Here is a 21,400-nt window from a genome sequence, read left to right on the forward strand (position 1 = left end):
GGCATGGGCGTATTGATCGGGCGGGTCCCAATCGAAGGCACTGCGGGTTAATCTTCCTGGTTCCATTCTCTGGATGTGACCGTACCATTTTATCCGTTTGAGCATGATCATCGTGGATAGTTGGGGCATTCGCGATCTTGACATAATTTCATCGTTCGTTGCTTTCTCCAGATATGACACACGTAGAATTCTCCGAAGACAACCACAGTGGAAACTCTCAAGTTTTCTCTCCATTAATTTCGAAAGAGTCCAAGTCTCTGAGCTGTACAGCACGGCTGATAAAACGAGTGCTTTGTACAAATTGCACTTGAGGTGCACGCTGAGCTGCTTGCTCTTCCAGAGATTTTGGAAGTTAGCAAACCGTTGTCTACCTTCTGCAAGTTTGCAATTGACTTCCTGGAGGTCTCCATGCTTGAGGCTGACATATGATCCGAGATACTTGAACGCTTCTATGTTTTCAAACTCGTTTCCGATAACATCTTGTACTTTGCAGGAAAACACGCGTGTGGCAGCTGCTTTAGGTTTGCCACAGTATCTCGATTGGTGAACTTTTCGGCCATTAACTGTTTTGAACTTCCTTTCACACTTGTCACAGGTGAGGCTCGCCTCTAGTTGCTCGAACTTTGACTTGTCGACGACATTCTTTGACAAACCGGCTTTGCAGAATCTTGTTTGGTGCACTTTGCGTCCGGTAACTGTACTGAATTGCCGCTGACAGTTCTGACATCTTAAAGACTCTTGATCAACCACCGCTGACCCACTCACATTTTCTAGCGACTCTAAATCCGCTACTGCAGATTGTTGTTGTGAAGCTACCAACGCTGGCTTAGCCTCCGCTAAGCTTTTCAATCTGAGCTTCCGGCCATCTTGTGTTTCGAACCAGCCCGCTTTCTTTTTCGTTCCCAGCAGCACCTCCGTGCCGATGGTTAGTCGTGACTGGCTAGATGTCTCTGCCAGGAGTCCTAGTTTCCCTTTATGTGTTCCAGTGAGTATCTCCACGTTCTGTTGGATACTAGGCACTGCAACAACATTTGGGCTGTCGCATTTTACGCCCATATTCTTTGTTTTGGCCACATTAATCTTCAGACCAGCGGCTTCCGCTAGGGCCTCGATTCGATGTAGGTTTTCTTGCACCTCACTGTCTGAGACCCCCACGAGAGCAACATCATCAGCAAAATCTAAGTCAGCCACCAATCTCCCAATGTCTAATCCTCCATGCACCGAGTACTACTACTACTACTACTACTACTACTACTACTACTACTACTACTACTACTACTACTACTACTACTACTACTACTACTACTACTACTACTACTACTACTACTACTACTACTACTACTACTACTACTACTACTACTACTACTACTACTACTACTACTACTACTACTACTACTACTACTACTACTACTACTACTACTACTACTACTACTACTACTACTACTACTACTACTACTACTACTACTACTACTACTACTACTACTACTACTACTACTACTACTACTACTACTACTACTACTACTACTACTACTACTACTACTACTACTACTACTACTACTACTACTACTACTACTACTACTACTACTACTACTACTACTACTACTACTACTACTACTACTACTACTACTACTACTACTACTACTACTACTACTACTACTACTACTACTACTACTACTACTACTACTACTACTACTACTACTACTACTACTACTACTACTACTACTACTACTACTACTACTACTACTACTACTACTACTACTACTACTACTACTACTACTACTACTACTACTACTACTACTACTACTACTACTACTACTACTACTACTACTACTACTACTACTACTACTACTACTACTACTACTACTACTACTACTACTACTACTACTACTACTACTACTACTACTACTACTACTACTACTACTACTACTACTACTACTACTACTACTACTACTACTACTACTACTACTACTACTACTACTACTACTACTACTACTACTACTACTACTACTACTACTACTACTACTACTACTACTACTACTACTACTACTACTACTACTACTACTACTACTACTACTACTACTACTACTACTACTACTACTACTACTACTACTACTACTACTACTACTACTACTACTACTACTACTACTACTACTACTACTACTACTACTACTACTACTACTACTACTACTACTACTACTACTACTACTACTACTACTACTACTACTACTACTACTACTACTACTACTACTACTACTACTACTACTACTACTCTTACTACTACTACTACTACTACTACTACTACTACTACTACTACTACTACTACTACTATTTTCGACTATTTCTCTGACTCTTGAGAAAAGTGAATTGTTTGAAGAATCGGCTTGAATTCGGCGATTTTTTTTTCACGGCATTCACCGCATTCATCGCTAAAAACTGTAAATCATTCGGAAATTTCCCGCATTAATCGTGATGGGTGTTCCAAAAAAGCACTCAAAATTCAAGCCTGGTAGATTCTCACAACAAAAAAATTTGAAGGAGCCATAAACCCACACAGTTCGAGCCCAAAACGCACCCAAACACTTTGTCGAGGCCAAATGCAACCAAAAATGAATGACACAAACTCTAACCATTCCTAATTTTGAACAAGGACATGAACAAGCCAACAAGCTATAATCAGATCACGGGTGATTATCGTCTGAATAAGTCTTATCATTAGTAACTATGGCCTGGAGTTCTGGAATGGCCTGATCATGGAGAATTGTGAACGAAGACCTCAATCTGGGTAGTTATTCAAGCCATAGTGATAAATGATATTCAAAGTTTAGGCATAGGTTTCCAAAATTTTGTTTACTGGCGCTTTAGAGATTTTATGACACATTAAAGCAAAATGTATGATTTTACACCTCGAAGAAGAGTAGCTCTTGTTTAAATGTACATTAAATAGCAATAGAGTGAAAAAAACAAGTAATTTAGCTTTAATTGTACAAATTGAATATTTAGGAATTTGGAAAAGCGCTGTGTTTTTGTTAAGGCCCGTCAAAATCCTTAAAGAGGGAACATTGATAATAAACCTATACGCAAAGGATACCCATTTACCAAATCTTTTTAAAAAAATTGACTGTTTGCAAAATGTCTCCAAACATGTCTCCAGATAGGGAATTCTTTCTTGCAAAAGAATTCCCTATCTGATTTTTGAAATAAGAACTTTCAAAGCGACAAAATGTAAACTTCTTCAAAAAAACTTAGCGAAATGATTTTAGTAAGTACATACCAAAATAATTCGTCATTCTACTTTTCTCTGTTAATAAATTTGTTGAGTCATTAATCACTGTGGATAGTGGATGAAACAAAAAGCAACAGTTTGTTTTTACATTTTGAAAAGAGATTTGTCGGGTAGCACTAAGTCATGATTGGTATAAATCGAGCTAACTAATTAGAAAAACATCAAACCTAAGTTCACCATGCTGATGCTATGCACACTGGAGATCATACTATAAATGCTCAGTTCGTTACCGATGTCTGACCATTAACTAGTCTGTAAGTCTGTTATGTCCCCAATGTTGCATCGTGTGAATGGGTCTGATCATACGTATTTCTGGTCTGAAACTGTCGGATTAAGGGCAATTTTGAAAGATGACGTCGACCCGGGTAGTTAACCACGGCCTAGTGATCAGAGAAATATAAAGTTTAAACACAGCTTTCCATTTTCTTTGCTGGTGCGTCACGAGACTTTATGGTTCTTAGAACCGCAATATAAGTTACACTGCAAATTAAAAAGGTTGATTTGCTGTTATTATAATATAAATAATAATAAAATACACACTTGAGATCACATTTTAGTTGCTCAGTTCCTTACCGATCTCTTGACCATTAACTAGTCAGTAAGTCTGTTATGTCCCCAATGCCGTACCGTGTTGATGGTTCTGATCATAGGTTTTTATGGTCTGAAACAGTCTGATTATAGGAAATTTTGAAAGAGGACCTCGACCTGCAGTTAACCACGGCTTAGTGATTAGAGAAACATACATTTCAAAGACAGCTTTCCACTTTCTTTGCTGATCCGTCAGAACACTAAATTATTCATAAAACCGCCATGTATGCTACTACACCGCGGGTTAAAATGGTTGAGTTGATGATTCATTGCAAAGCAATAGAGTGATAAAGGAAAGCAAACTATCTTGAATTGTACTGAATTAAACAATATGTAATGAAAAGATTCGCTAAGTTTTTGTCTAGGCATGTCAAATTCCTTAAAAACTGAAATGATTACAAACCTATACGTAATTGGTCCCCAGTTACTCGGCGTTTTCACAAAATTGGCTGTTTGCAGAATCTGATCCAACTTTTAATATAAAACCTTCTACCTGATTTTTACTTCCGAAATATTTAAAACGAACGAAGATGAACGGCTTCCAATGAAACGCATCGCAATGATTTCAATAAGTACACCCCAAATCTTTCTTCGCACCAATTTTTTCTGAAAACATATTTGTTGTGACATCAATCACTGTGGATAATGAAAGAAGAGTCAACACATTTTTCTTACAATTTTTAAAAGAGATTTATCGGGTAGCACGTAGTCATCTTTATGAATCGAGCTAACCTATTAGAAGAATTTAAAACCAACAACTTATACTGACCATGCAGATATTGACCAAACAAATATCATCGGTTGTACAAATTTTAGCCCAAATAATTGACTTCATCTTCGAGCTGAACGTCTTCTAAAATACCTTTTGGGGTTATTAATTTTTTGTTACGGCCGAAAGACATAAGAATGCATTGTTTCTCATTCACTGTTAAATAGTTTTGATCCAACCATTGCTTTATGTTTCCTATATGAGGCGAAAATTTAGCTCTTCCAGTAACTGAGCACAATGGTATGGTAGTATCATCCGCATATAATCTACTTCGAAGTTAAAGCAGCATTGGTTTATATCATTGATGTATATTAGAAAAAAATTTTGTCCTCAGACAGATTCCTGTGGTACGCCGTTAAAATGTTTGGCCTTGTTTGTTAAAATGTGTATGTGAAATGATTTTAATTAATTCGTGTTTTTCCTCTGACGCCGTATTTTTCTAGCTTCAGAATGAAAATATGGTGGCAGATTGCGTCAATAACTTTTTTAAATAAAATGAATAATGACATGGCAGACAATTTTTTCTCTGATGACTCACATATGACTTCAAACAATTTTACTAATGCATTGATGCATGATTTTTCTTGGGTGAAATCCAAACTGTTTTGCGAATAGTATTCTTTGTTTGCCAACAAAACTCATGATTCTCTTACTGATCAAATTTTCGAAAATTTTAGAAATTGACAATTACAGGCTGATAGATCTGTAGTTTGCAAGGTCGGGTTTAAGGCCTTTGTTTTTTTTAAATAATAAAGGGAAATATCATTTTTCAAAACAAGTTTTAAAAACCTTGCATCTGCAAAAATCACATATTACCGGTGATGATGTCTGAATAATTTCGCTATTCGACTCATCATGACCTGCCTTTTTTTTAAGTGAACTAATGTTTTTGCTTAGTTCAGTTGTTGATGTTATAAAAAAAACGCAGCTTTGTTCAAGGTTTATGATTTTATTGTTATTAAAAATGGACGGATTAAATGTCTGCGACAGCTTTTCGCCTATTATTGGAAAAAAAGGTTTTCAAAACATTTGGTTCTACGTTACATCTGTTTTCTTTTATGTTTTGCAAATTTTTTGATGAGCCTGATGAGGAACCAACTTTTCGTTTTATCAGCCCCAACCAAGGCATCATAAAAACTCTTTTTATGAGTTTCGATAGTTTGGTAACTACAATTCTCTGCTTTTTGTAACTGGCACAATTTTTGTCAGTTTTCCTTCCAACTAGTTTTCGAAAATCTGATTTTGTTTGTGTATCTGGGATTTTGTTTTGTTTTTATATCACGTTGCTTTATTTCGGGATTTCTATAAAAAAAACAAATCAGTCCAATAATATATCATAACAATAAATAAATTGGACACCCTGCAGTCAATATTAAAATCTGCATTTGTCTTATTTTCAACTTAAGGTAAAAATGAGACAGAAAAATAAGAAACGTTTGTTCTTTTTGCATTTTCAAATTTCTGTGCGAAACAATTTTTTTGGGCCCAATGCATAGTGCAATAAATGAAACCGCCAAATGATCGCTGACAGAGGTTTTGATGATAATAGTTTCAAGATTTTTTTTCAGAGGGAACTGACCAAGGCAACACTTTCTTGTTTCGCAATGCGGACTGGTCTTCCTTAAAGTAATTTATGTTGAAAATTTCCGAACAATAGTTCTCGAGTTTGGAAAAATATTGTAAAAACTAATAAAACTCTGCTAAGAATTCGTCAAAACAATCCCTTTTGGCTCTCTGTAAATAACCGTAAAAAAACTTCCGTTTATAATTGTAGATTTTTTTTTGAAAGATGCCGTTTTTGGCAATTGGACTTTTTGAAACTAATTTCATCAGAAAAGCCAAAGCTAATACTTTTTCGGGTTCTCGACACAAATACTATCACGTAATCACCTCGAAGGTTTAATCCCAGATGATCATTTACAGTAAGTCATGTTTCTTTTAGAGCAATGAACATGTTTTAATTTAAAAAATTTTGAAAAAATTCAGCTGGTTTTTTGTGAAATTGAGCACTGTCTTATTAGTATATTGTCGCCGCTAATTGGTTTTCGAAAGCGTTTTCCCATTATTTTTATCAAAAGTTTTAAAACGTTCGCAGATTCTGATTCCCTCGCTGCCTCATCCTCAATTCCGTTTTGATCCTCCGACAATAAAGCCAGGTTACTGTCAGCTTTGTAGCTGATATATCAAAATGTCGTTTCATGCGATTAATTGGGTCGTCAAGTGAATCCCGCTTAAGTCTTCTTGATTTCTTTTTGTTTGTATTCTGCATCATGAAAAGCTTCAAATTTATGTAAATGTTTGGATTGAGACGCTTGAGGTTTGCTCTCCTTTCTCACAATTTCGTCCAATACTGATTTGACCGGTTTCATGATTGCACTATTTTTGAGCTCGTCGACAATTTTTGTACTATTTATAGAATAACAGTAGTAACCACCGTTTAGGTTCAATCGAAAGATTTTCAATTGGCAATTTCATGTTGTTGTAATTAGCCCAGTCCAACTGCGCTAATTCATAGTTTCAGCGTCTTTGTGGAACCTTTCATGGATAACAATTTTTACATCCGTTATATTGTCTGATATTTTTTGCCTGCTAAAGATAAAATCCTTGTCGGAAAAAAATAATTTAACAATCATTACAGTCATTCCGTTTTAAAAAAGCTTCAACGGATGGCATGCCTTGATTTCTTCAGGCGTTGTTTGATAATTAAAGTAATAACAATTTGATTTGCAAACATCAAAAAATAACAGTTTTCTTTAGCTTTTGTTCAGTTTACGAAACTTATTTTCTTGGCATTTAACTGTTTACTTCAGCGATGTAATTCTGAGCATAAGTTCATTGACTAATTCAGTCTTTTCGCAGTTCTCAGCTGACTCATCTGCGTTAGCAAGATCTGAATTAATCATTTTACATGTTCTGAAACAATAGTCTGGCCTTGAATACAAATATTAAAAGGGAAAGCGAATTTAAAGTAGCGAGAAAGAACCGACTGATTGCTAGCTTCTCATTCGTTGGTTCAAATTGTAGTTCTAAAATTAGACATCTAAAACTTCAAGAAGATAAAAAAAACAAGGTTTTTGATTGCTGCTGGTTTTTGAGACGCTTTCTAACATGGGTTGGCCAACTTTCCTTTGAACGATTTCACAACTAATCATGAAACAGAAAAGTGAAAAGTTGTAATGTACGAAATATGACGGTAAAAACAACAATAACAAAAGTCTCGTCACGCGAGAGTATGAATATTTGATTTCTTTTCGATTTGGATACGTCTAAGCAAAATAAATCGGAATAACGGCAACAGAATTCACATAAGTAAATGAAATTGGGAACAAGTTTCTATGTTATCATTATAATTTAAAACAGATCGGTGTATAATCTTTCATTTTGTCAAAAGATTGCTCGACAGATTCCGGTTTATTTGAAAATTTTTTTATACCATGTGTATTTATGTAAAGTACAGCGTCTGAAAATTCAAATATTAGGCTGAAGAATTAGTCAACAGTTCTCGAACTTGAAAGAATGCTTATCAAATGAAAAAACGCTTATCAAATGAATGTGAAGCCATAATCTTGAAGAGAACACAGAAAGCGATTTTAATTGAGTCTGAAATATGAAAACGCTAATGACATTTGGGCACCTTTTAACTGAAAAATCTACTCCTTGTCAAACAAAGAGTTGATGGAAATGTCCCACGCCTACTTCCTACCACGTTAAAATGTCACTATTGTTGGAGCCATCGGGTGGGCTGAAGGGGGCACGTAGTTGGGCAGGGCAGGTGGGTGGGGGAGGGACACGTTCGAGTCTGCTACTGGGCCGTGAGAGGTGGAGGTAGATTGATGTTTCTGAAGGTGGCACTGGAGGACCAAATCCTGTCTAGACTCTTGCAACCGTCACAGGAGTTCCGCCACGATCCGTCACATACGCTCTCGTTCCGCCCAAAGTGAATTTTTCGCATGCAGTAAAAATGATTCAACCCCTGATCGCGATAACTGGCAAAGCCATGTGAATTCACATAGTATCCAGGGGGTAGTTTCCTGAACAGGCATCTCTTTGCTTACAACTGAGATCACTTAATAAGTACAATAAAAAAACGACTTTAATGTGTTCCCGAAAGTGGTCAAATCATAAAAAATCAACTGCGGCATATTGCCAAAACTTCAAACACACACACACACACATACACGTACGCACACACACACACACACACACACACACACACACACACACACACACATGAAATACACACACACACACACACACACACACACACACACACACACACACACACACACATGAAATACACACACACACACACACACACACACACACACACACACACACACACATGAAATATAGTCGTGGTCTCGCACAGGGGTCAAAAGAATTCAGTAAGCTGATATTTATTATCAATCTTCTTCCGAAGATTCAAAAAATTGTGTAGCACTTATAAAAACGAACACAGCGAAAATTTTGATTAGCTAAGTATATTTTACATGATTGACGTGCAAAAAGTTTTTAGTTCCGAATCACGATGGTAATTTGTTTATTTTCTTGAGAATCATATATGGCCCTGGTACAATTGAATTAGTCAGTTTGAGTTTGAGGTCACGGGGTGTTAGAAACAGAGGTGGAACAAATTAACTTATGCTATATTGGCGTATAAAATGATAGCGCCAAGAAAAAATTAGATTGGAAATAAAGAATCGTTTTGTCGCCCTTACTCATTGAAACAACAATAAACTTCATCGGATAAACTTTTTCGTTCATTTTTTGATTTATTAGGATAGAAAAAATCTAAGTTTTTTATGTTCATTCAAAACTATCATCTCCTACCATCTTTTTTATGTAAGTTTTTCGGGATAGATGCTCCAAATCTATTTGATTGTTTCCTATTTCCTGTCGATTATCGTGAGGGCTCTGATAAATCAGACTGTGGTTGCTTTGCAAATGATGTTGATGCAAGAGCTTCTTCCTGATGTCATGACCTCAATAATGTATCAGCGTTGTGATTCTCCTTGAGATATGGCATCCTTTACTGTTGGCTCACTTAGAATTTGAATGTTGCTCACTAGAAAAGTCCGGGGTGAGTTTTTTGGATTGTATGAAGGAACATTACAAAGCTGATGATGAGAGTTGCAGGGACTGTCTTTGTCCATTTATAGGCCTTGAACAAAAATAGGTTCGTACAAATCAAAATATAGTATTTATGGTAAACTGATTCTGCATCCCGATCGTTATTCAACGGGAGTTAAAACCTTCTTTTGCAAAAAGTCGTCAGTGTCCATTGCAGGAATGCTCCAAATGATACGTAGAGGTTGAGATTTCATGCTTGAGGCGCCCGTTCCATTGTATGAACTGTTCGCAATATGAACTGTTGATGCGCAATAATTCCCGGACGATGCATTCCGAATCATGCAAACCTTTGACAAGATGTTTTTTGGGTTGTTTCGTCTATTCAAATTCACGCGGCAAACCATACATGCAATCTGGGCGGACGTGAAATTTTACTAAGAAATTAACTTAGCCTTTAACCTAAACCCACACCATGGGAACCGTTCACAAACATTGGCTTCCGGTCAACTTGAAACTGTTTTCTGCCAGGCCAGGCCAGTTCAATTGGCTTTTTTTCATTTCCCAAAAAAATTGAACGTCTTGGTTAATGCAGGGCCAAAATACTATCTTTCTGAAGGATGCTTCAGTTTTTTCCAGGATGTGTCTCGAGTGCTTTTGACAAAACCAAATTTCTTTTTGGGTAAAATGAAGGGAGCAACACCTATGAAAATGTTTCCGTTGTGTATTGACAATAACTCACTATGTTGTTCGAAACCTTCTTCTGCTACTAAAAATTGTCTCAAAAAACTCCTTCTGATTTGTCTCGTCATGTCTCGGAAAAGTTTGTTGGTTCTGTTTTCATTAAAAAAATAGTCTATGCAAAGTACCTTCTGTTAATTTTAAAGCACACTCTACCGTTGTCGAAATAGTCTTCGTCATCGTCAAGCTCCATTTCACAATAAGCGTCTTCACGTGGTGTCTGCTCCCAAAGTAGGTATCTCAAATCAAAATTTAAGCACATCATATCTATTGCCCGTCTTGTGAATCTAGATGACGCAGTCTATCAAATTTCCTCATTCCTCATTTGGCGTGAAAAATGTTTGAGTGGTTATCAAGCAATCTGTAGAAAAAGCTGTTACTCAAAAAATTTAGCGTTAAGCGTCTGACTGACTATAAGGACAATTGCTGTTATTTCTTACTCTTTGTTTGAGTAGTTTTGTTCCAAAGGAGTCACTTTCCTGGAGACATTTTTACTGCATGTCTTTTTTGCAAAAGAACAACGGCATTAATTTTTTAAGAGATGTCTAGAAGAAACTATCTTCTTTTTGGAAACCGTAAGGCTGTACAAAATCCGCATTTTAAATCATCAAAAATTTATTTAATCTTTTAGCGTTTATTTGACGAAATTCAGGCAGATTGACGACAAGAGTTTCAGCTCATTTAGTTGGCACATCTTAAATAATCTCCGAGATATGTCGAGTGATTATATAACCTTTACCGTCATGCTGATTCCTATTCGATAAAAAAACTTCCGATAGGCCATTTGTCTAAAGTCGGAGAAGACCCATAGAGATAAGAAAAAATTTTCCCCAAACTCAGTATTGGAGTTCCCCATTCGCTAAATCTCAGTTCTCAAATTTTCTTTCCTTACCACACAACTGGTGATGCATTAGTGACTACCCGAAAAAATAGTCGAAGTCACTCTATTAACCCAGTCTAGATCTGCCTGCATTTATACTCTGCATTTCAATGCAGGACGAAACTTATTAGAAAGCAGCATACCCCCGAATCCCTGACTGCATGTCTTCGGTTATCTCAGCAACACATGTTTGGTATTGGCTTTTATACTGTCTAGGAGTCTATGTTTTGGTTTCAGGAGACCCCTATAGGTTTAAGTGTTGCTTGTTGCCGCACGTACTAAAGGAAAAATCGTTACTGTGGGTCCTCGATAGTACACTCGTTTCTGATTCGGTCATTTTTCTTTTCATCTTTTTTCCAAAAAGGACAAAACTCACACAGTACAATATACAGCATTCTTCAAGTCAAAATGTTTTTTAGTCTAGACACCACTGTCGTGGTCTCAAGCACGGGTCAAAAAAATTCAATAGTTGAATTTCATTTGTTAACTCTTTTTTTCGCGTTTTATCCATGCAAAAACATGCTGAGAATATTTAAATTAGCTACAGATACATTACTTACCTGATTGAGAAACGAAAAAATTTCAGTTCCAAGTTACGTTCGTATTTGTCTGTTTTTTCTTCTTGTCTTGAGGATTCTATATTGCTCTGGCACAATCGAGTTCATCAATTATGGGTCAGTAGATGTTGTAATCAAATTTCAAGACTTTAATTTATGAGATCTCACCGATATTTTAATATGATGATAGCGCCAAGACAAAATTAAATTGAGGATCAAGTTTAGTTTTGAGTCCATAATTTTTTGACAGATCATCAGAAAAGTAACTTCTGTTTTTTTTTCTGGCGCTTTATCAAAGAACTATTCTAAGTTCCCTGATGTTCGTTCAAAACCATCACATATATCTATATATATATATATATATATATATATATATATATATATATATATATATATATATATATATATATAAATATATACACGTATGTTTCTATGTATTCTGCTTACTAAGCAATAAATAATTCTGCCCAACCATGCACTTTCAATATACATAAGTCACCTATATTGCGCTCCGTGACAAAAACAGCTCGTTATAGTGAAATGCTTACTTCTGTTTAAAAAATAACTGTGTGAAATTCGTCAAATAATTCAAAAGTGTGTGCGAATACTTTTAATGAAGTTGAGCTCCTCTGGTTCAAGTTCCTAAATGATTTTAGCTTGCTTTCTTAGTTTTTGCAGTACGTGATGATCGGAGCAGCGGAGCACTCTGCGATTGGATCAACTAGTTGCAGAGTAGGGCTTTCACAGGTGTTCTGGTGGGAAACGTTTTTAAATATTGGAATTATGCATTCATACAATTTTATGCAATTATCGAGTTCCGATTTTATGCAATTATTGAGTTGAGGTTGTTCAAAAGGGTGCTACATGATTTCGCTACATGGTTCAAAATTGTGCTACAAATTTTCGCTACATGATTCAAAGAAGGTTGTCAATTTCAAAAAAAGTGGTCTTTCTGGGTCAAAGATGTCTTCAATGTTGTTATCAGTCTCTCCAATAATTGAAACTGACAAAAAATGCAGGAGTATTGCAATTAGACAATTTAATGGCAATATTGGGCTTTTGCTAGTATTTAGGTCGAAACAGCGAAAAAAACTTCTTTGTTTCTTGTATGTTTTTTTTCAATTTCTAAAAGCTATGATTGACTTCAAGCTGCTTCAATACTTCCAAATTCTCCAATTAACTTTCTGGGCTTATTTAGCTTTCAAGTGCTATCAAGAGCTTAGATTGTAAGCTAGATAGCATTTTCTCAAAAAAAAATCATCTCTGTATTGAGAATAGTTCGAACATTTTTAGCGCAATTCAGAGCTTAATTATTTTTTAAAAAAAACTCAGCGCCTCTACAGGAAAATTTTTCGATAAAAATTTGGAGTGTTAAAAAGAGATCCATCTGTTCTATGTCCATCGATTGACATGATTTGCAGTTACAACCATTTGAAGTGCCACAAATTATTTTTAAAATTTTCCTCAAATCCAGTATTGGCAGCTCCCATCCATAATTTTGCCATAGATTTGCACATTACGCTAATTCTCAGTTCTCAAGTTTTTTTCGTTATCGCACAACTGGTGATGCGTTAGTGAATACCCGAAAAAAAAGATGACATCCCTTTTCTAACCAAATCTAGATCTGCCTGCATTTATACTCTGCATTTCAATGCAGGACAAAACTTACTAGAATTCAGCTCATCTCCTCATCAGGTTTTGACTGTATGTCTTCGGTTATCTGAGCAACACACGTTTGGTTTTTGCTTTTATACTATCTAGGAGTCTATGTTTTGGTTTCTTGAGACCCCTATAGGTTTAAGTGTTGCTTGTTGCAGTACAGAATTCAGCGTTCTTCAGGTCAAAATGTTCGTTAGTCTAGACACCATTGTCGCAATCTCGAGCACGGTTCAATATAACTCTTTAGTTGAATTTCACTTTTAAAAGGTTTTGAAAATAAACAAATTTTAGCTCTTATTTGTAGCGTTTTATCCATGCCAAAAACATGCAGAGAGTATTTAAATTAGCGAAAAATACATTACATCATTGAAAAGCGAAAAAATTTTAGTTCCAAATTATGTTCGTAAATGTCTGTACTTTTTCCTTTTCTTGAGATTTCAATATAGCTCTGGCGCATTCGAGTTCATCAGTTAGAAGTCAGTAGATACTGTAATCAGATTTCAAGAGTTGGAAGATTTTGGTTTATGAGATCTCATCGATATTTCAATATGAAGATAGCGTCAAGACAAATTTAAATTGAGGATCAAGATTAGTTTTGGGGCCAATATTTACTGACACATCAACAGAAAAGTAATTTCTGTTTTTTCTGGCTCTTTTTTAAAGAGAGAATCTGAGTTCCTTGATGTTCATTCAAAACCCTCATATATATATATATATATATATATATATATATATATATATTTATATATATATATATATATATATATATATATATTATATATACATGTATATTTCTACGTATTTTATCTGCTAAGCAATAAAAAATGCTGCCCTACTATGCAATTTTAATGTGCATAATTCAACTATATTGGGCCCCATGACAAATACAGCTCGATATATTGAAACGCTTAATTCTGTTTTAAAAAATTACTTTGTGAAATTCATCAAATGATTCAAAAGTGTGTGCGATTTTTTTATTGAAATTGCGTTCATCTGGGTCAAGTTTTTGAATGTTTTTAAGTTGCTTTCTTAGTTTTTGCAATACGTTGTTATCAGAATAAGGCTGGACTTTTGGTTGGATCAACTAGTTGCAAAGTAGGGCTTTCACAGGTGTTCTGTTGGGAAACGCTTTTAAATATTGGAATAATGCAATTATTGAGTTCCGATTTTATGAAATTATTGAGTTCAAGTTGTTGAAAAGGGTGCAACCTGATTTCGCTACATGGTTCAAAATCGTGCTACAAATTTTCACTACATGATTCAAAGAAAGTTGTCGATTTCAAAAAAGTTAGGCTTTCTGGGTCAAAAATGTTTTCAATGTTGTTATCAGTCTCTCCAATAATTGAAACTGACAAAAATGCAGGAGTTTTGCAGTTACACAATTTAATGGCAATGTTAGGCTTTTGCTAGTATTTTCATCTAAATTGCGAAAAAAAAATTTGATTCTCGTATGTTTTTTTTTCAATTTCTAATTGCTATGATTGAGTTCAAGCTGCTTCAATACTTCGAAATTCTCCAATCAATTTTCCTGGCTTTTTTAGCTTTCAGGTGCTATCAAGAGGTTATATTGTAAGCTAGATAGCATTTTCTCAATAAAAATCATCTCTGTATTGAGAATAGTTTGAACATTTTCAGCGCGATTCAGAGCTTAATTACAATGATAATATGATTAAAAAAAACTCAGCGCCTCTACAAGCAATATTTTCGATAAAATTTGGAGTGTTAAAAAGAAATCCATGTGTTCTATGTCCATCGATTGACATGATTTGCAGTTACAACCATTTGAAGTGCCACAAATTAATTAAAAAAAAATTTCGTCAAATCCAGTATTGGCAGTCCCCATCCATAATTTTGCCTATTGCACATTGCGCTAATTCTCAGTTCCCAAGTTTTTTTCGCTATCACACAACTGGTGATGCATTAGTGAATACCCGAAAAAAACGATGACATCACTCTTCTAACCAAATCTAGATCTGCCTGCATTTATACTCTGCATTTCAATGCAGGACAAAACTTACTAGAATTCAGCTCAACTCCTTATCCGGTATTGACTGTATGTCTTCGGTTATCTGAGCAACACACGTTTGGTTTTTGCTTTTATACTATCTGGGAGTCTATTTTTTGGATTCATGAGACCCCTATAGGTTTAAATGTTGCTTGTTGCCGAAGGTACAAAAGGAAAATTTTTTTTCTGTGGGTCCTCGATAGTACAATTGTTTCTGATTTGATCTTCTCTCTTTTCATCCTTTTTTCCACAAAAAAGAGAACTCAGGCAGTACAGAATTCAGTGTTCTTCAGGTCAAAATGTTCGTTAGTCTAGACACCATTGTCGCGATCTCGAGCACGGGTCAATATAACTCTTTAGTTGAATTTCACTTTTAAAAGGTTTTGAAAATAAACAAATTTTAGCTCTTATTTGTAGCGTTTTATCCATGCCAAAAACATGCAGAGAAAATTTAAATTAGCGAAAGATACATTACATCATTGAAAAGCGAAAAATTTCAGTTCCAAATTATGTTCGTAACTGTCTGTATTTTTTCCTTTTCTTGATTTTTCAATATAGCTCTGGCGCATTCGAGTTCATCAGTTATAAGTCAGTAGATACTGTAATCAGATTTCAAGAGTTGGAAGATTTTGGTTTATGAGATCTCATCGATATTTCAATATGAAGATAGCGTCAAGACAAATTTAAATTGAGGATCAAGATTAGTTTTGGGGCCAATATTTACTGACACATCAACAGAAAAGTAATTTCTGTTTTTTCTGGCTCTTTTTTAAAGAGAGAATCTGAGTTCCTTGATGTTCATTCAAAACCCTCATATATATATATATATATATATATATATATATATATATATATGTATATATATATATATATATATATATATATATATATATACCGTAGTCCGTAGATACCGTAATCAGATTTTAGGAGTTGGAAGATTTTGTTTTATGAGATCTCATCGATATTTCAATACGAAGATAGCGTCAAGACAAAGTTAAATTGAGGATCAAGTTTAGTTTTGGGGTCATAATTTACTAACACCTCAATAGTCAAGTAACTTCTGTATACTACATGTATATTTCTATGTATTTTATCTACTAAGCAATATAAAATGCTGCCCTACTATGCACTTTTAATGTACATAATTCAACTGTATTGCGCCCCATGACATATTGTTACGCACTGATTTTAGTAGTGTTCCTCGTGGTGTTATTGAGGTTTATATGAGGAGTAATTAACTTGAATAATTAGCATTTTACAAGGACTTATTTTGGTGTTTCACAGTGCGATTTTTAGCAGATATATTTTGAATAAAATTAGCTAGTAATAGCCTTTTATTGAGCGGTTCAGATGCGTGATATATCCACTAGTTTGCCTTGCATTTTAGTGTTAAGTTAGTCGCTATTTCTTCTGTAACTAAGTTTATCAAACTTGGAGGTTTTCAAGAGAATTTCCAGTTCAATCTTTAATTAATTTTAGCAAGAATTATTTAATAATTTAACAAGAAGTTTCTCAAGTTTATCAAGTTTTATAAGATGATAGGCAACTGATTTTTAGGCTGGTTCTCCGGTGTTCTGGTTGATAGTGGGTTCCGCAGGGCTGTGCCTTGAGTTGTATTGGTCCTTCGCAAATATTTACTGATTTTCAAGTAGGGCGATTTCCGGCTTTTGTACGTCTCTTGGTGTTTGTTCAGTACATATACAATTCCGTATTAGCACCTACCTTATCAGAATAATTACTTCACCAAGTACATAATCTCTCGTGAAGTTATTTACTGATTATGTGACTTTATCATCAAGAAACTCAAAAAAGTAAATATTGAGGCTTTTAGGCACTTGAAGTGTTTGCTAGTAAAACTGTCAATCTGCGGTTGTTTCTCATAAACATAAACAAATTAGGGGTTACAGGCCTAGATGGAAATACTGGCTATATATGGCCTTGAAACTAACTGAATATTAATTAATATAAAGCACTTAATTATGGATATTTTAAGGAATATCATCACGTAACTATGAGGGACGAAATAGGGGCGTGACACTACCCGACTTTATGAAAATTTTCCATGAAAATTTTAGTGAAAGAACTGGGGTTTTACAATTTTTCTATAAAACATATAATCTGCACAAGTATGAGGATATAAACATATGTTTTTGTTGGAGCCACCCAATTTATGTTTTGTTAGAAAAGAGTTTTGGAACGAAAGCATTTAAGTTAAAGACAATTAAAGAAGTTAAAAGAAATAAAGTTTAAGTTAAGACAAATGGAGATAAAGGTTAAAGTGAGGAAAGTTAAGACAAGATTAAGAGCTTTGAAGGAACATTAAAGGTGTGAAGGTGCGCTAATTTCAAAGTAAAGAGGGGGAACATAAATTAAAGTTAAGGTTAAGAGAAGACATTGAATTAGCACTGAAAATAATCACGATTATTTCGTTAAATAATGGCTCTAAACTTTGAGAAGGAGTAGGAGAAGGATACTGGTTGAATGACTAGTTTAAAGCACTGGTTAATTTCTGGAAGTGAACAGTTATTTCGAGTATATAAAGCACTGATTAATTTGACTTAGTGAGTGAATGGGTACTTAATTTGTTATAAGAATAATACTTGTCGAACTTATATAAGACTTTCAAGAGCTTAAAGCATACTCTCCTCTCGGGGTTGAGCTTGATGATCCAGTTCGTCATCTGTGTTAAATCGGTCCATGGTATTAAGTGATATGGTAGAAGTTGCAGGCATGGAATTTCGTTGTTGTTGTTTGAGGGTTCCAAGTTCTTCTGGAGAGATGACTGTTGGCGGTTGCTTGAGTTGTTTGGCAAGAGTTGTGACTACATCTGCTTTTAGATGTTTGGGCACGGAAACTACTGGGTTTAGCGGTACATTGGTTCCGTTGAGCTTCATGAAATTTGGTACCATTCTTCGTACAAAGGCTACTTTATGGTATAAGAACATGAAGAGAACATGTAACGCTAGATTTCCGATAAAAACAATAATGGTTAATGAAAGGGAAAGTTTGATCGGTACGTAAGATTCAAGTTTATCAATTAGTGCTGGCTTGAATGTCTTCATTTCAGTGGTAATTGGCTTTGCTATGGCATCTAGTGACTCTGTTGATAATTTTCTGTTCGAGTAAATAAATTCCCTTTTAACTTTCTTCAATAGATCGAGATTTGCTTCGGTGGGAGAGTCATATTTCGGAAGTTCATGTATGTTAGGCACTGAATCAATTAAATGGGCAAGTGGATCTGGTAATTTAACATTAATTCTGGTTGCTGGAAGGTACTGACAACTTTGTAAATCAGCTCGAATCTTAATGTTGTCACTGAACATTGGATGTCCACATTTTAATGTGATTAAACAGATGTTACAACCTTTGTGAGGAACATTGATGTGTCGGCCATTTTCGTCCATACCAATCTCACTAAGGGTATAATCACTTGAAGCTGATGTGAGGAGCCAAATTCCATATCCGAGGTTCTGTGCTCGTTCTGGGTTGGGTAACACAACCTTCTCTGTATCACATACTTTCAATGCTGAGATTGTGTGGTGAAACTTGAAGGTTGCTAGACACGAGGAGAATCCTAGGTGGGTTTCCATTGTCTCATGACAGATTCGGTATCGAGGCGATCCAAGACAGTTGTCATACTGAGCTTTCGTCAGTACTGTGGTTTCCATCTGTCCTTCTGAGATTGCTAAGTACTCTCCCTCTATTACATATCGTAAGGCGTCTACGGAGTCCTTTTGAGGCATAGGGATTACTATTGCACGATAAACTTCGAACACTGTCTGGCTAGAGGCTAGGGGAATGGCTAGTGTCAGTAAAAGTCCGTCTTCAACTGTCGAAATCTCTTGTACTAATTTCGCATCGTAGTACGAAAGTATGTCAGTCATGGGTATTGCCAAAGTTAGACGATCTAAGGCGTTCTTTTGGCTATCATGGACTGAATCAAGGATCTTTATCAAAGATTTACGAGGCACTAAGGAGATTGGAAGACGTTTGTCAAGCAAAGTAGGAATGGCATTTATAACATTAATTCGAAAAGAATATAAGGCTGCTCTGTAACTTTTAATATCTGCATAAAGAGTGAGAAGTAATGAAGCTGCTGTATCAAAGTTAAAATTCAATTGTTGCTGTGATAATTGGATTTCCATGCAGGTTGCTAGTGCGTTCAGATTGTGATCTATAATTGCAAACTGTTCCTCTACTAGTTTCCAGTTTCTGTTCTGGTTTTCTTGCATTTCGTTTTGAACTTTGTAAACCTTTGCAAGTTCGTCAGCAACTAGGAAGAATTTCTCATCGGTTTGTGCGCCGATTTCCATTACATAGTCATTGAGGCTGTTGAAACTGCTGGCTAATCTGTCGATGTTCTCAGCATTTTGGGACGTTCGCTGACAATATCCGAAAATTCCTGTAATTCCACCGCATCCTCCGCTACTCATTGCAATTCCTGGACCAAAGAGTCCAATTCCAGCGACTGCGGCTGCGATTGCTAGCGGGGCGGCTCGTTTTTGTCGATTGTGAGAGTCTTCTTCGACTCTGGTAAGGAGTTTTTCAGTCTCGTTGCGTAATTTAAGGACTTCAATTTCGGCTTCTATTGTTTCATTGAGTATTTTTGCGTAAAGCCAATCAACATTGAAGGAAACTGTTTGGTTCCGGTAAGTAGTGCTGTGGGTAAGGTTGCAAAATTCCGATTGCGTGATCCATTTTTTCGAGAGTTCACTAAGTAGAGTCTCTACTTGTTGTCTGATAGTGAAATTATAGCGAGGAAACGGTACTAAAAATTCCACATTTATGAACTTTTCGGTAATCAGAATCTTTCCTTCTTTATGGAAGATGATGCCTTTATCCAGAGCTGCTTCTGTATTGATCGGAGTTTCAAAAGTGGGGCCGAAAAGTAAGAGATTCAACACAATTGTGAGTAACATTTTCATATTTCATTAATATCGACTATGTTTCAGGACAATCTTCTACTGATGTGGTTCTTCTGAGTGTTTCAACTGGCTCTATTTGGTCTTCCGGTGTTTATTTGCTCATTTAGTTACTTTACTCGGGCTTCTAGATCTAGTTTTCTCAATATGGCACTTGTTTATGTGATGTTTATTTATTTCAGGTGTACTTTTCTTTTAGGTGATGTGTGCTGATGTGTGTATTTATTGATATTACTACTGAATATGGTGTTTAAACATGTTGGCGTGTGGTTATTTGGTTGAATGATGGGTGTGTGATATGAGGGTTAATTACTCCTCATATAAAACTCAATAACACCACGAGGAACACTACTAAAATCAGTGCGTAACATGGTGACAGGAGTGGGATCAGCTCGACCAAATCAGAATTATCGACCAAATTACCGTCAATATCAGCCCAATTATCGTCAGTTTCAGCAAAATTATCGGCCCCAGCAACAGTATGCCCCCCGTTCTAATAATTACCGAGAGTTTAGACCACAATTTAATGCCCCTAGACCGTTTTATAACGAACAGCCACAAACTCGGAATTATTGGACTGAACCTTCAAATAGCCCCCCATTTGTTCACCCAGCTTATGTTAATAGACCTGTTTATCGGTTTCCAACAAAAAATACCCCTCAAAACCTTCTCCGACAGGGAATAGTTTATGATAGCCCAGCGCCAGCACAAAACCGATATAGTATCCAACATGCAAACCAGTTTAATCATGCAAGCATTCCTCAAAGCAGAAATATGAGAGGTATGAATTTTCCATTTAATCAACAAAAAAACTAATCAAGCCACCCAACTTTAAAAAACAAAATAAAAATTATAAAAACTCAGTTAACTATTATAACGAAAGCACGTCTAGTCCTAGTTTAGATAAAGTAATAGAGCCAGTTTATATT

The 21,400-nt window shown here is 35.7% G+C and overlaps 1 protein-coding gene across 2 annotated transcripts in view; it reads right to left on the reverse strand.

The window, feature by feature from the left end:
- Positions 1-7,921: 7,921 nt before the first annotated feature.
- LOC142354818 (uncharacterized) overlaps positions 7,922-21,400 on the reverse strand; it is a 50,940-nt gene continuing 37,461 nt past the window's right edge. Inside the window, exon 6 of one of the 2 annotated variants that reach the window (XM_075407184.1) lies at positions 7,922-8,671. In XM_075407184.1, coding sequence (XP_075263299.1) covers positions 8,443-8,671 — 229 coding nt within the window. In that variant the 3' untranslated portion in view covers positions 7,922-8,442. The remainder of the gene's footprint in view (positions 8,672-21,400) is intronic. The other variant, XM_075407183.1, reaches the window with a different exon arrangement.

The sequence above is a fragment of the Convolutriloba macropyga genome, unplaced genomic scaffold (assembly GCF_964194025.1).
Source record: "Convolutriloba macropyga unplaced genomic scaffold, txConMacr16.3 SCAFFOLD_827, whole genome shotgun sequence".
Taxonomy (NCBI): Eukaryota; Metazoa; Xenacoelomorpha; order Acoela; family Convolutidae; genus Convolutriloba; species Convolutriloba macropyga.